We start from the raw sequence: 13,487 nt of genomic DNA on the forward strand, positions 1-13,487 counted from the left end.
GAGAGGACTCCAGCCCTAGGCTCCGCTGTGCAGACCAAATCAGAAGGAAGAGACACCTTCGTCCTACATTCCACATCCCTCCACTGAACTTGGGAGTGGATCTGTTTCCCAAACATAAGGTGACTTTCGCTTTGCAATGGATCACAAGGGGCCAGGCTTTCCAGAGTCAGCCGGATAAAGAAGTCACTCTGGCTCGGCCACCCCATTCCCCCGGTAACTGGTGAATTTAAATGAGACGAGGCTGGCCGGGCCAGAGCCGCTACAGAGGGGAGGGGGTTGTGTGGGGTGGGGTTTTCCTAAGGCACTGCAGAAATTGGGCCTTTGCTTAGAGGATGACAGTGCTGCAGGAACCCGTCCAGGCTGCTATATGGCAAGCACTAAACCACTATGCTTACCGAGATGGGGTTTTCCTCACAGAACGCCTTTATGCAGAAGTACACTCAGAAGAAGCCTTGTTTTTAATGGCGACCTGTTCTTACCTCCCAGGAAAGGCCTATAAAGCATATAGACTCTTGAAAAGACACAGTTGTCCTACACTGCAATGCAAATACCTGCTTGCAAAATGTTGTGTTGATCTCAGTAAGCTTGCAGACTGGGAACAAATCTTATCTGGTGGAGCGTTTAATAAGCAGAAAAGCCATGATGATATTGTTACTGAGTTTGGTGATTCAGTTTGCTTTCCCCTTCCATTGTTGGGACGTGTATATTGCAAGACAGATCGGCTTGCTAAAGGAAAAGAATGTTACCAAAAGAGGCTTAGTTTAAATCCTTTCCTCTGGTATCCCTTTGAATCATTATGTGAAATAGGTGAAAAGCCAGATCCTGACCAAACATTTAAATTCACATCTTTACAGAACTTTAGCAACTGTCTGCCCAACTCTTGCACAACACAAGTACCTAATCACAGTTTATGTCACAGGCAACCTGAGACCATTCTTATGGAAACACCCCAGGACACAACTGAATTAAACAGAGTCAATTTAGAATCCTTCAATTCAAAGTACTCCTTGAATACAGATTCCCCAGTGTCTTTTATTGATTCAGCTGTAATTTCACCTGAAACTGTCCCACTGGGAAGAGGAACTTCCATATTATCTAAACAGGTTCAAAATAAACCAAAAACTGGTCGAAGTTTATTAACAGGACCAGCAGCTTAGTCCATTTACCCCACGTTTTGGGATTTTGCCATTAGAAACCCCAAGTCCTGGAGATGGATCTTATTTACAAAACTACACTAATACACCTTCTGTAATTGATGTGCCATCCACCGGAGCCCCTTCAAAAAAGTCTGTTGCCAGAATTGGCCAAACTGGAGCAAAGTCTGTCTTCTCACAGTGTGGAAATAGCCAAGAGGTAACTCCAATTCTTCCACTAACAGAAAGTTCTGGTCCATAAATAACTACAACACCTCAGGTAATGAGCCCCACTATGACATCTCCCCCAAATGCACTGCATCGAAGAAGTTCATGACTCTTTACTAGTGACAGTTCCACAACCAAGGAGAATAGGAAGAAATTAAAAATGAAGTTTCCACCTAAAATCCTAAACAGAAAAACAAAAAGTAAAACTAATAAAGGAGGAATAACTCAATCTAATATAAATGACAACCTGGAAATTACAAAATTGGACTCTTCCATCAATTCAGAAGAGGAAATATCCACAATCACACCTCAGATTCAGGCTTTTAATCTACAAAAAGCAGCAGCAGAAGGCTTGATGAGCCTTCTTCATGAAAGGGGGAAAGGTTATTTAGCTTTATGTTCATACCACTGCAAAGAAGCTAAAAATATTTTGAGCCATCTACCTTCTCACCACTACAATACTGGTTGGGTACTGTGCCAAATTAGAAGGTCCTATTTTGAACTTTCAGAGTACATGCAAGCTGAAAGAATATTCTCAGAGGTTAGAAGAATTGAGAATTATAGAGTCAAAGGCATGGAAATCTACTCTACAACACTTTGGCATCTTCAAAAAGATGTCACTCTTTCATTTCTGTCAAAAGACTTAACAGACATGGATAAAAATTCGCCAGAGGCCTGGTGTGCTGCAGGGAACTGTTTCAGTCTGCAACAGGAACACGATATTGCACTTAAATTCTTCCAGACAGCTATCCAAGTGGATCCAAATTATGCTTATGCCTGTACTTTATTAGGGCGAGAGTTTGTCTTAACTGAAGAATTGGACAAAGTGTTAGCTTGTTTTCGAAATGCTATCAGAGTCAATCCTAGACATTGCAATGCATGGTAAGTGGTAATGAATTGTAAAGACAAAGTCTTGTTGATGGTGCTGGTAGTCACTGATTTTTCTTGTTAGATAGCTTTTTATTGTCATGAACTTTGTTACTAATACTTAAGAACGGTACATACTGGTCAATAACTTCAAACTAACTTTTTTTATGAAATGTATGTCTTTAACAAACTCTTCAGTTAACTAATGATAATAGAATACGTGATGCTTATACTCAACAGTTTCAGTCTTCTACAAAACTTTTGCAGATACTGTAGTTGTGTTTTGTTTGTTTGCTTGTTTAGTTTTGTTACTTGATTTGTTACATTTTCTTCGAACACAAAATTGGTGATTGGGACAAAAAGTGCTTGGGAAATTGGAAAGGAATAGCATAATTCACTTATTGGATAATAGAAAAAAACACTGAAAAAGTTCACTAGTTGCTTTTTGACAACGTTCCAGTTTATTCAGTTACTATTAAGAACTTAATGTATCCTTTATTTAGCAGTATCTCTGTTTTACTTTTTTGTATTTGTGTATAAGTAGACACATAGGAAATTACTACCCAGGTCATATTGTTATCAACTGAATAACATATGAAAAAGTTTGGTCCTACTTCTGCCTCAACACCATACTTACTGTTGACATTTATTGTATTTCTCTGGACTGACTTAAAAGTTTAAATATCAAGAGAAGGCCAGGCATGGTGGCTCATGCCTGTCATCCCAGCACTTTGGGAGGCCAAGTCGGGCAGATCACAACGTCAAGAGTTCGAGACCATATGGTGAAACACCGCCTATATTAAAAGTATAAAAATTAGCTGGGCATGGTGGCAGGCGCCTGTAGTCCCAGCTACTCAGGAGGCTGAGGAAGGATAATCACTTGAACCTGGGAAGTGGAGGTTGCAGTGAGCCAAGATTATGCCATTGCACTCCAGCCTGGGCAACAGAGTGAAACGCCGTCTCAAGAAAAAAATAAAATAAAAATAAAATAAAATAAAATAAAATAAATATCAAGAGAAAGTATAATTCTGAAGTAGTAACTCTGCGGAAGCTTTTTTGTCAGATACGGTTATCTTTGGGGTTAGTTATTATAGCAATTGGGTTTTAACACTTGATTTGCTTCTAAATCTGAAACATTATATTACTAAAATATCTTTTGATTTGTGATTATGTTGTTTAATGGATTATATATCATTTTGCAGTAGTAGTTGCAGCGCCTGAAAGATTGCCAAAAAAAATAGTGCTAGCTATTGCTGACCAATGTAACAATCAACTTGCCAATATTGCCATCTCTTCCAATAGCTATGTTCTCCATAATATTTTAAGAACTCAGTTCTTCATAAGGCTTGTGTTGTTTTTGATTTTTTCCCAAGTCTGGTGGATCCTTGTGCTGTTCTTTTTTAAATGTGTATTGTCTGTCCAGCTATTCTGCAGGAGTCATATTCTTAAAAACCTTAACCATATCAAAAATTGTGTTTAAAGGAGGATTATTCAGACTGGCATGCTTTTAGTAGGAGGAGTTTAAATGCTGACGCATTTAGGTAACTCTAAATACTGAGCAACTTTATTCTATCTACAAAATAGATAGTCTTTCTTTTCTTTTCACTTTCACTATCATTTAATACCTTTTCTTCATCTATAACACAATTATAACGATATACAAAGCCACTCAAATAAAGCAGATATATTGTGCTTTAAAAAAAAAAAAGAAGTCATTATATGGCACACAATGAGGTGTGACTCAAATCTAGAATCTCCAGTGAAAACCAATGAAACAGAGTCAAATCCCGTGTCCACTAAAAATAAAAAAATGAGCCAGGTGTGGTGGTGCTGAGGCAGGAGAATCACTCTAACCCAGGAGACAGAGGTTGCAGTGAGCTGTGATCACACCACTGTACTCCAGCCATGGGGGGGACAGAGCAAGACTCCGTCTCAGAAGCAAGCAAACACAGAAAGCCAATAAAGTTGTTTAACTCAATGTGTCAGGCTCAGGTCTCTTGACAGGATACATCCAGCACCCAGGGAAACGTTGATGGGTGGGATGGAATCTATTTTGTGGCCTCAAGGAAGGGTTTGAGAGACAGTCCCACAAACGTGACGGCCTAAAGAAGCCCCTCCGCCCAAGAAGCGATATTCATTTGTATCCTGTAGCCACCCACGAGGGAGAATCAGGCTCCCTACAGACCCCCAACCCCCACCCCACCCCACCCCAACCCACGCCCCCGCTTCGTGAAATGAGCTCTCACTCCATCAGGCTCTATTCAGGCCGTGTGGTTTTGTAACCTCCAGCGTGTGTGCCTGGGTTGTGGGGTGGGGTTGTGGCGGCTGTGGACAGAGGAGGGGAAAAAGTGGTGGTGTCCCGTGGGTGCCCAGTACGTGGGACGTGGGTGGGGTGGCCAGAGCCTAGGGAACTCATTGCCTGTCAGGACATCTCCCCTCCTGGTTCCCTCTCTGACCTACGCTCCACATCTCTGCAGTTCAGTGGGGATCTTGTGGGTGGAAGTCACCATCCCTTTGGACTTTAGCCGAGGAAGGCCGGGCTCCCAAGAGTCTCCCCACAGTCGGGGCCTTGGGCAGGCTCACAAGGATGCTGAAGGTAACAGTTGGTGACAGTGATGTAAGTTGGAGGTCTCGGGCCAATGCAGAGGTATCCATTTGACCTCAGTGGGACAGGTCAGCTTTGTGGAGTCCCGTGCTTCCTTCCAGAGACTCATCCAGTGCTAGCAAGCATGGTCCCGAGGATCCCAGCTCCCAGCAGAAGCACTTTTTTTCACACAGAATCCTGGGCAGGAAAGTTCTCAGCAGGTTTAGACCTCCTAGCCAAAAAGATAAAGCCACTTCTGGGATTTTTTTTCAAAGAGGCAGTGGTTCCACAATGGGCCATGGGTAGTTGTGGAAATGGAGAGAAGTGTTTGCAGATACATATTTCAGACAGAACGGACAGGGTTTGGTCATAGGTCATGAAGGACATGAGCAGATGCACATTGAGAAAACCCTCCCAGCATCCTAGGTGAACAGAGGTATGATTTTTTGAGACAGTTGAGCTAGATGCAACCCCAGATTTTAGGGTTGGATCTTTATTAATATGTAGTATCTATGAGGTATCAAAGTCCAGAAATCAACTCTCCAGTTCTGTACAGCATTTTGTAGGGAGATCAAATCTGGGATGTCTAAAGTTAAGAATTCAGGCCGTGGTAATGAATTAAATTAGATGTACTTGAACTTATTTTGCCAAGAAAGAGAGGGCAGGAGATAGAGAGAGCCAGAGAGTGAGTGAGCAAGAGAGAGAGAGAGACACAGAGACAGAGACAGAGAGACAGACAGAGAGACACAAAGATACACAAAAAGAGAAAGACAGAGAGAGACAGAGAGATAAAGACACAGAGAAAGACACAGATGGAAAGAGACAGAAAGAAACTGAAAGACAGACAGAGACAGAAAGAGAGAGAGATAGACAGAGAGAGAGACAGACCGACAGGCAGCCAGACAGGCAGAGAAAGAGAGTAAGACAGAAAGCAGACACACACACACAGAGAGACAGAGACAGTTGGAGTGACAGAGAGAAAGAAAGAGAGAGACAGACAGAGGGAAAGAGACAGAGAGAGAAAGAGACAGACAGAGGGAGAGACAAAAACAGACAGAGAGAGAGACAGACAGAGACAGAGACAGAGAGAAACAGACAAGGAGAGAGAGACAGACAGACAGGAAGAGAAAGACAGTAAGACAGAAGACAGACACAGAGAGAGAGAGACAGAGAGACAGAGACAGAGAGACAGACAGGCAAAGAGAGAGAAAAAAACAGACAGACAGGGAGAGAGAGAGACAGACAGGGAGAGAAAGAGAGAGATACTGACAGACAGGCAGAGAAAGAGAATAAGACAGAAGACAGACACAGTGAGAGAGACAGAGAGAGAGACAGAGACAGTGAGACAAAGAAAGAAAGAGAGATACAGACAGACAAAGAGACAGACAGAGAAAGGCGAGACGGACAGAGAGAGACAGAGAGAGAGAAAGAGAGAGAGAGGCAGGCAGAGAAAGAAAGAAAGAAGACAAACACCATGAGAGAGACAGGCAGAGAGAGAGACACACAGAGACAGAGAGACAGAGAGAAAGAAAGAGACAGACAGAGATAAAAACAGAGATGGACAGAGAGAAACAGAGAGACAGGGAGAGAGAGAGACAGACAGGCAGAGAGAGAGAGACAGAAAGGCAAAGAAAGGGAGTAAGAGAGAAGACAGACACAGTGAGAGAGACAGGCAAAGAGAGAGAGAGAAAAATAGACAGACAGGCAGAGAGAGAGAGAGAGACAGAGAAAGAGAGACAGAGAGACAGAGAGAGGAGGAGGAATGACGTGGTCAGGAAATAAATACACATATTTTATAACGCTTTTGATTCCGTAAAGGGTGGCCGGAGTGGGCTTTGAAAACAACAACAACAGCAAAAAGAGCAGCAGCAGCAGCAGCAGGAGCAGCAGCAGCATTCGCTTATGGATTTCTAGAAAATAAGATGTTCTGAAGTAAACATCAACCGACTCTCACTACACGTTGAGAGATTCACAAAAGCGCTACTTAACAACAGGAGAAAACAGCAGCTAACATGTCTTGGGGAAAAGATACGTCTTCCTGAAAATTAGGGATTTCTACTTCACCTGAAAAGAAATACATACCAAAAAAGAAAAACAAGAACAAAACAAAACAAAACAACAAACACGGGCCAAGGCACCATCCCTGGAAATCTTAAGTGAGCAAAGTATTAGTTATCAGAAAACGTTTCTATTATGGGCAAATACTAAGAACGCCCAGACTAGAGCTGTGACGCCATTCCCATTGTGAAACTATACTGGCTGGAGGGCGGAGAAACTAAAACATCATGTTATAAGGTGATGGAGACCCAGCCAGGGTGAAGCTTTCCTAGGGAGGGAGGCCTGAGGAGGGAAGTGGGGGGAAAAACCCCACAACAGCAGGCCCGCCCACTTGCCCACGTGGGTCAAGGGCTATGCCATCGGTCTGAGCTCCCTACAGGGAAGTGGGACCGTGCCACCCCCATCTTCAAAAACGGTGGCCACTGAGTGAGGCCTGATGACCACCGTTGCAAATGTCAGCCTGGCAAGAATGAGATTGCCGGTAATGGGTGGGGGAAGGTGAAAGAAGAGGGAGGCACACCAGGGTGGCTCCGGAAGGTTTCCAAGCAGGGTGTTGGGAGGCGGGGGGTGGGGGGTTTGGGGGGAACCCGCCTAACTGACTCACTAAATGAAGGTAAAGGGACGTGGGTAGTGGGGGGAGCCGGGGGGCGACTTGAAAATTAAAGTGACCCCTCCTAAAACCCAAGTAGAGGAGTCTATGCGCATGAAAGAAACCAACACACAAAGAAAACTAAAGCGCTGATAAAAGAACAATAGGGCCCCCCCCAGGGCGGAGGTTCCCTAGGCAACCAGGGAGAGAGGGAGGGACCTCCAGAAGGGAGAGAGAGAAACCCGTTGCCCAGGCTTAGTGAAGTAAGCAAGACCTCCCTCCATATCACCTAGACTTTCAATAACAGTGGCCGCTAGATGATGCCCGAAGACAACCGATGCCTGCAAGTGTCAGTCAGCATGGAAAAGAATGCATTTATTTATTTATTTATTTATTTATTTATTTATTTATTTGTTTGTTTAGAGACAGAGTCCTACTCACTCTACAGCCCGGGCTGCAGTGCAGTGGCACGATCTCGGCTCACTGCAGTCTCCGCCTCCCAGGTTCAAGTGATTCTCCTACCTCAGCCTCCCGAGTAGCTGGCATTACAGGCGCATACCCCACCATGCCCTACTCAGTTTAGTATTTCTTGTAGAGACGGGGTTTTACCGTGGTGGCAAGGCTGGTCTCGAACTCCCAACCTCAAGTGATCCCCCGCCTCGGCCTCCGGAAGTTCTGGGATGACAGACGTGAGCCACCACGCCCGGCCTTAACCATGTATTTTTGAGTCGAGGAGCTTATCGCGGAAATACGAGAAGTAGGGACGCCACACGTGACAGAGAGAAAAGTCTGAAAATGCCCCTTCCATCCAAGTGGGGACCCGGCCTCGACCTCCCAAAGTCATACACCGAGTGGTGAAGCATAGCAAGGACCGTCTGTCTGGATTCCTCCCGGCCTCTCTAAGCAGGCCCTTCTCACTTTCATGGAAGGGGCAGGGCCCTCTCCATCATGAGGGGTCTGACAGACTGACAGAGAAAGAGACAGACATAGAAAGACAGAGATGGACAGAGAGAGACAGAGAGAAACAGACAGAAAGAGAAAGAGACAGAGACAGAGACATAGAGAAACAGACAGGAAGGGAGAGAGACAGAGAGAGAGACAGACAGACAGAAACAGACGGAGAGGAAACAGAGAGAGAGACAGAGAAAGAGAGAAACAGACAGACACACAGAGACAGACAGAGAGAAAGAGAAAGAGAGAGACAGAGAGAGAGAGAAAGGGAGGGAGAGAGAGACAGACAGACAGGCAGAGAAAGAGAGTAAGACAGAAGACAGACACAGTGAGAGAGACAGGCAGAGAGAAAGAAAGAGACAGAGAGAAAGAGAGAGACAGACAGAGAAAGAGACAGACAGAAAGAGACAGAGATGGACAGAGAGAAACAGAAAGAGAGAGACAGAGATAGAGAAAGAGACAGAAACAGACAGACAGGGAGGGAGAAAGACAGAGACAGAGAGAAACAGACAGAGAGAGAGGGAGAGAGTGAGAGATATATAGAGAGAAAGAGAAAGAGGGGGGAGAGAGAGACAGGCAGGCACAGAAAGAGAGTAAGACAGAAGAGAGACACAGTGAGAGAGACAGGCAGAGGGAGAGAGAGACAGAGACAGAGAGAAAGAAAGAGAGAGACAGACAGAGAAAGAGAGAGACAGAGATGGACAGAGAGAAACAGCAAGAGAGAGAGACAGAGAGAGTGAGAGTGAGAGAGACAGAGAGAGAGAGAAAGACAGGGAGGGAGAGAGACAGACAGAGAGAGAGAGACCGACAGGCAGAGAAGAGAGTAAGACAGAAGATAGGCACAGAGAGAGAGAGAGAGAGGAAAGAAAGAAAGAGAGAGACAGGCCGGGTGTGGTGGCTCATTCCTGTCATCCCAGCACTTTGGGAGGCTGAGGCGGGTGTATCACGAGGTCAGGAGATCGAGACCATACTGGCTAACTCGGTGAAATCCCGTCTTTACTAAAAATACAAAAAATTAGTCGGGCTTGGTGGCGGGCGCCTATAGTCCCAATTACTCGGGAGGCTGAGGCAGGAGAATGGCGTGAACCTGGGAGGTGGAGTTTGCAGTGAGCCGAGATGGTGCCACTGCACTCTAGTGTTGGCAACACAGTGAGACTCCATGTGAAAAAAAAAAGAGAGAGAGAGACAGACAGACAGAGAAAGAGACAGGCAGAGACAGACAGAGAGAAACAGACAGAAAGAGAGACAGAGCGAGAGAGAACAGAAAGGCAGGCAGAGAGAGAGACAGACAGGCAGAGAAAGAGAGCAAGACAGAAGACAGACACAGTGAGAGAGACAGGCAGAGAGAGACAGACAGAGACAGACAGAAAGAGAGACTGACAGAGATGAGACAGAGAGACAGAAACAGGCAGAAAGAGAGACTGACAGATAGAGAGTGAGAGAGAGAGGGAGAGAGACAGAAAGGGAGGAAGAGGGACAGACAGAAAGAGAGACAGACGGGTAGAGAAAGACAGTAAGACAAGATAGGCACAGAGAGAGAGAGAGTGAGAGAGACAGACAGAGAGACTCAGAAAAAGAAAGAGAGAGACAGACAGAGAGACTCAGAAAAAGAAAGAGAGAGATAGAAAGACAAAAACAGAGACAGACAGAGACAGACAGAGAGAAACAGAGACAGACAGAGACAGAGAGAAACAGACAGAAAGAGAGAGACAGAGAGAGAGAAACAGACAGGGAGGGAGACAGAGAGAGATAGGCAGAGAAAGAAAGTTGGACAGAAGACAGACACAGTGAGACAGGCAGAGAGAGAGAGAGACAGAGATAGAGAGAAAGAAAGAGACAGAGAAAGAGACAGATAGAGAAAGACAAAGACAGACAGAGAGAGACAGAGAGAAACACAGAAATAGAGAAGGTCCTAGCCGAGTAGTGATATAGTGCCTTTTCTTTCATTTTCTCTTTCTTTTCTGGTTTTCTTTTCTTTTCTTTTCTTTTTTTGTTTTCTTCTCTTCTCTTTTCTTTTCTTTCTTTTCTTTTCTTTCTTTCTTTCTATTTATTTATTTAGAGACCAAATCTCACTCTGTCATCCAGGCTGTAGTGCAGTGGCGCCATCCCGGGTCACTGCAACCTCCGCCTGCCAGGTTCAAGTGATTATCCTGCCTCAACCTCCCGAGTAGCTGGGATTACAGGTGCCTGCCCCACCGCGCCCGACTCAGTTTCGTATTTTCAGTACAGAGGGGGTTTCACCATGTTGGCTAGGCTGGTCTTCAACTCCTGACCTCGTGACCCACCCAACTCGGCCTCCCAAAGTGCTGGGATGACAGACGTGAGCCACTACTTTCAGTGTACAGTGCCATTTATTAGAAATCACTCATGGGAACACGCACTTATAGGTCATGTGTAGATATTTTATTTATTTATTTATTTACTTATTTACTTATTTATTTTTTGCACGGGAAGGTGGGGGGACGGAGTTTCGCTCTTGCTGCCCAGGCTAGAGTGCAATGGCATAGAGGACGCAAAGAGTCAACCCATGGCAGAGAGGACACGTCATTCTGAGTGTAAGGGCCGCAGCGAAAGGTTGCAGGGCTGGCACTTTTAAAGGCTTAAATCCCTGCGGCTCAGACCTGTCGTCGCAGCACTTTGGGAGGACCAGGAGGGCAAATCACTTCAGGTCAGGAGTTCAATACCAATGCGGCCAACATGGAGAAACACCATCTCCACTAAAAATAGAAAAATTAGCCGTCTGTCATGGTGCGCGTCTGTAATCCCAGCTACCGAAGAAGAATCACTGGAACCCGGAAAGCAGAGGTTTCAGTGAGCCAAGAGAGCGCCACTGCACCGCAGCCTGGGTGACAGAGTGAGAGAGACTCAGTCCAAAAAAAAGAAACGAAGAAAAAAAGAAAGAACAGGCCCAAATACTACATTGTCGCTGAATGTTCCCCCAAAAGGCCGGAAACCCCCGACTCAGGTCAAGGAGGTGGTGTTTCGTTTCACTTCTCTCTCTCTCTCTTTCCTTCTCTCCCTCTCTCTCTCTTTCTCCTCTAACTTTCATTTCTTGTTCAAGCATACACGTGCAAGATTGTTACGTAGGTAAACTTCTGATATGAAGTTCAGTGTGCAGATGATTTCATCACCCAGACACTGAGCGCAGTACTCGACAGTTTTCATGTTTCATTTTGTTTTGGTTTCTCCTGAAGCTGTCTCTCTGTCCACCCGTCCTCCCTCAAGTAGGCTCCCGCGTCCCTCGTGTCCCTCGTTCTGCCCACGCAGAACTTTCATCTATAAGTTCCCACTTATGGATGAGAACACGCGGTATTTAACTGATTGTTGCTTTCATCTTCGGTGGTGGCGGTGAAAGAGGCATGACACTAAATCGACCCTTAGGACGTTCCCCTCTGTCCCCACCCCACACCCCCTCCCCCTACACACCCTCATTCCTGCACACACTCCTCAAAAGCAGGAAAGGAAGAAAGACAGAAATTAAAGTAAGAGGTCAGCCTCCAAGGTGGTGGAGGGAGGGGATCTCAAAGGGTGAGCAAGCGATGGGGGTCAGGGGATATCTTGGCTGAGCTTGCAACAATGGGAGAAAGAGTTTCCAGCCCCACCACATCCCGTAATCCTCAGCCGTAGCCAGCCTCTGGGTGGGGTTTTGCCTGTAAAACTTCTGAATGGAGAGAAACCCCAGGCAATGGAAGGCATCAGCTCCAAGTCCAGGAAGTCAATAGGGCTTTGTGCATTTGAATGGGGCTTTAGAAGGCGGTGCTGCGGCTTCCAAAGCATTGCACCTCGCCTTGCCTCACCTCGCCCAGAGTGAGACTCCATCTCAAAATCAATCAATCAATCAACCAATAATAAAAAAATCATCAATGAAAGAAAGAAAGAAAGAAAGAAAAGAAAGAAAGAAAGAAAGAAAGAAAAGAAAGAAAGAAAGAAAGAAAGAAAGAAAGAAAGAAAGAAAGAAAGAAAGAAAGAAAGAAAGAAAGAAAAAAGAAAGAAAGAATCAGTACAGTGGTCATGGTCGTGAATCATTCCCCGGAGTCCAGGCGCAGTGGCTCACGCCTGTCATGCCAGCACTTTGAGGCACTGGGTCAGGAGGGTTGCAACAAAATGATGAGACCCTGTCTGTGGAAAAACATTGAAAAATGAAGGCCAGGCTCGGTGGCTCATGCCTGCCATCCCAGCACTTCGGGAGGCTGGGGAGGGCGGATCACCTGAGGTCGGGAGTTCAAGACCAGCCTGACCAACATGGAGAAGCCCCGTCTGCACTAAAAATACAAAATCAGCCAGACGTGGTGGCGCATGCCTGCAGTCCCAGCTGCTGGGGAGGCTGACGCAGGAGAATTGCTTGAACCCAGGAGGCAGAGGTTGTGGTGGGCCAAGATCAAGCCATTGCACTCCAGTCTGGGCAACCAGAGAGAAACTCTGTCTCGGGAAATAAAATAAATAAATAAATAAAAATTATCTAGGCACAGTGGCGCATGCCTGTGGTCCCAGGTACTCTACTCTGGAGGCTGAGGTGGAAGGATCACTTGAGTCCAGGAGCATCCATGCTGCAGTGAGTGAGTTATGATGGCACCACTGCCAGGGTGACAGAGTGAGACGCTGCCTCTAAATCAGTCAATGAATCAATCAGATCACTGGAAGGCGCTGTCTGTGTCTTACTTTCAAAGGGTGTCTCTTTAGGCCAAGCAGGCATGGTGCCTCATGCCAGTAATCCCGGCACTTTGGAAGGCTGAGGCAGGAGGATAGAAGAAAGGGAGGAAGGGAGGAAAGAAGAAAGGCAGGAGGGCAGTCAGGCAGGAAAGGAAGGAAGGAAGGAAGGAAGAAAGAAAGAAAGAAAGAGAGGGAGAGAGGGAGGGAGGGAGGGAAGGAGAAGAAGAGAGAAGAAAAGAGAAGAAAAAGAAAAGAAAAGAAAACGGGGAGGGGCATATCTCCTTGACTGGTGACTGCCCAGGATACAGCTGACTGAAGCCTCGACCTGTGGGGCCTCAAGTGTTCTTCTCCTTATCTCAGCCTCCCGAGTAGCTGCGACTACATGCAGGTATTACCACGCAAAACTAATCTTATAATAATATTATAA

The 13,487-nt window shown here is 45.7% G+C and overlaps 1 protein-coding gene across 1 annotated transcript; it reads left to right on the forward strand.

Moving 5' to 3' along the window:
• Positions 1-1,370: 1,370 nt before the first annotated feature.
• Positions 1,371-2,235, forward strand: LOC134759842 (cell division cycle protein 27 homolog; the record flags this gene model as incomplete). The annotated part of the gene is made up of 1 exon (XM_063714814.1): positions 1,371-2,235. A coding segment is annotated over exon 1 (714 nt), but the record flags the coding sequence as incomplete, so codon positions are not given.
• Between the last annotated feature and the right edge of the window lie 11,252 nt (positions 2,236-13,487).

The sequence above is a fragment of the Pongo abelii genome, chromosome 14, assembly GCF_028885655.2.
Source record: "Pongo abelii isolate AG06213 chromosome 14, NHGRI_mPonAbe1-v2.0_pri, whole genome shotgun sequence".
Taxonomy (NCBI): domain Eukaryota; kingdom Metazoa; phylum Chordata; class Mammalia; order Primates; family Hominidae; genus Pongo; species Pongo abelii.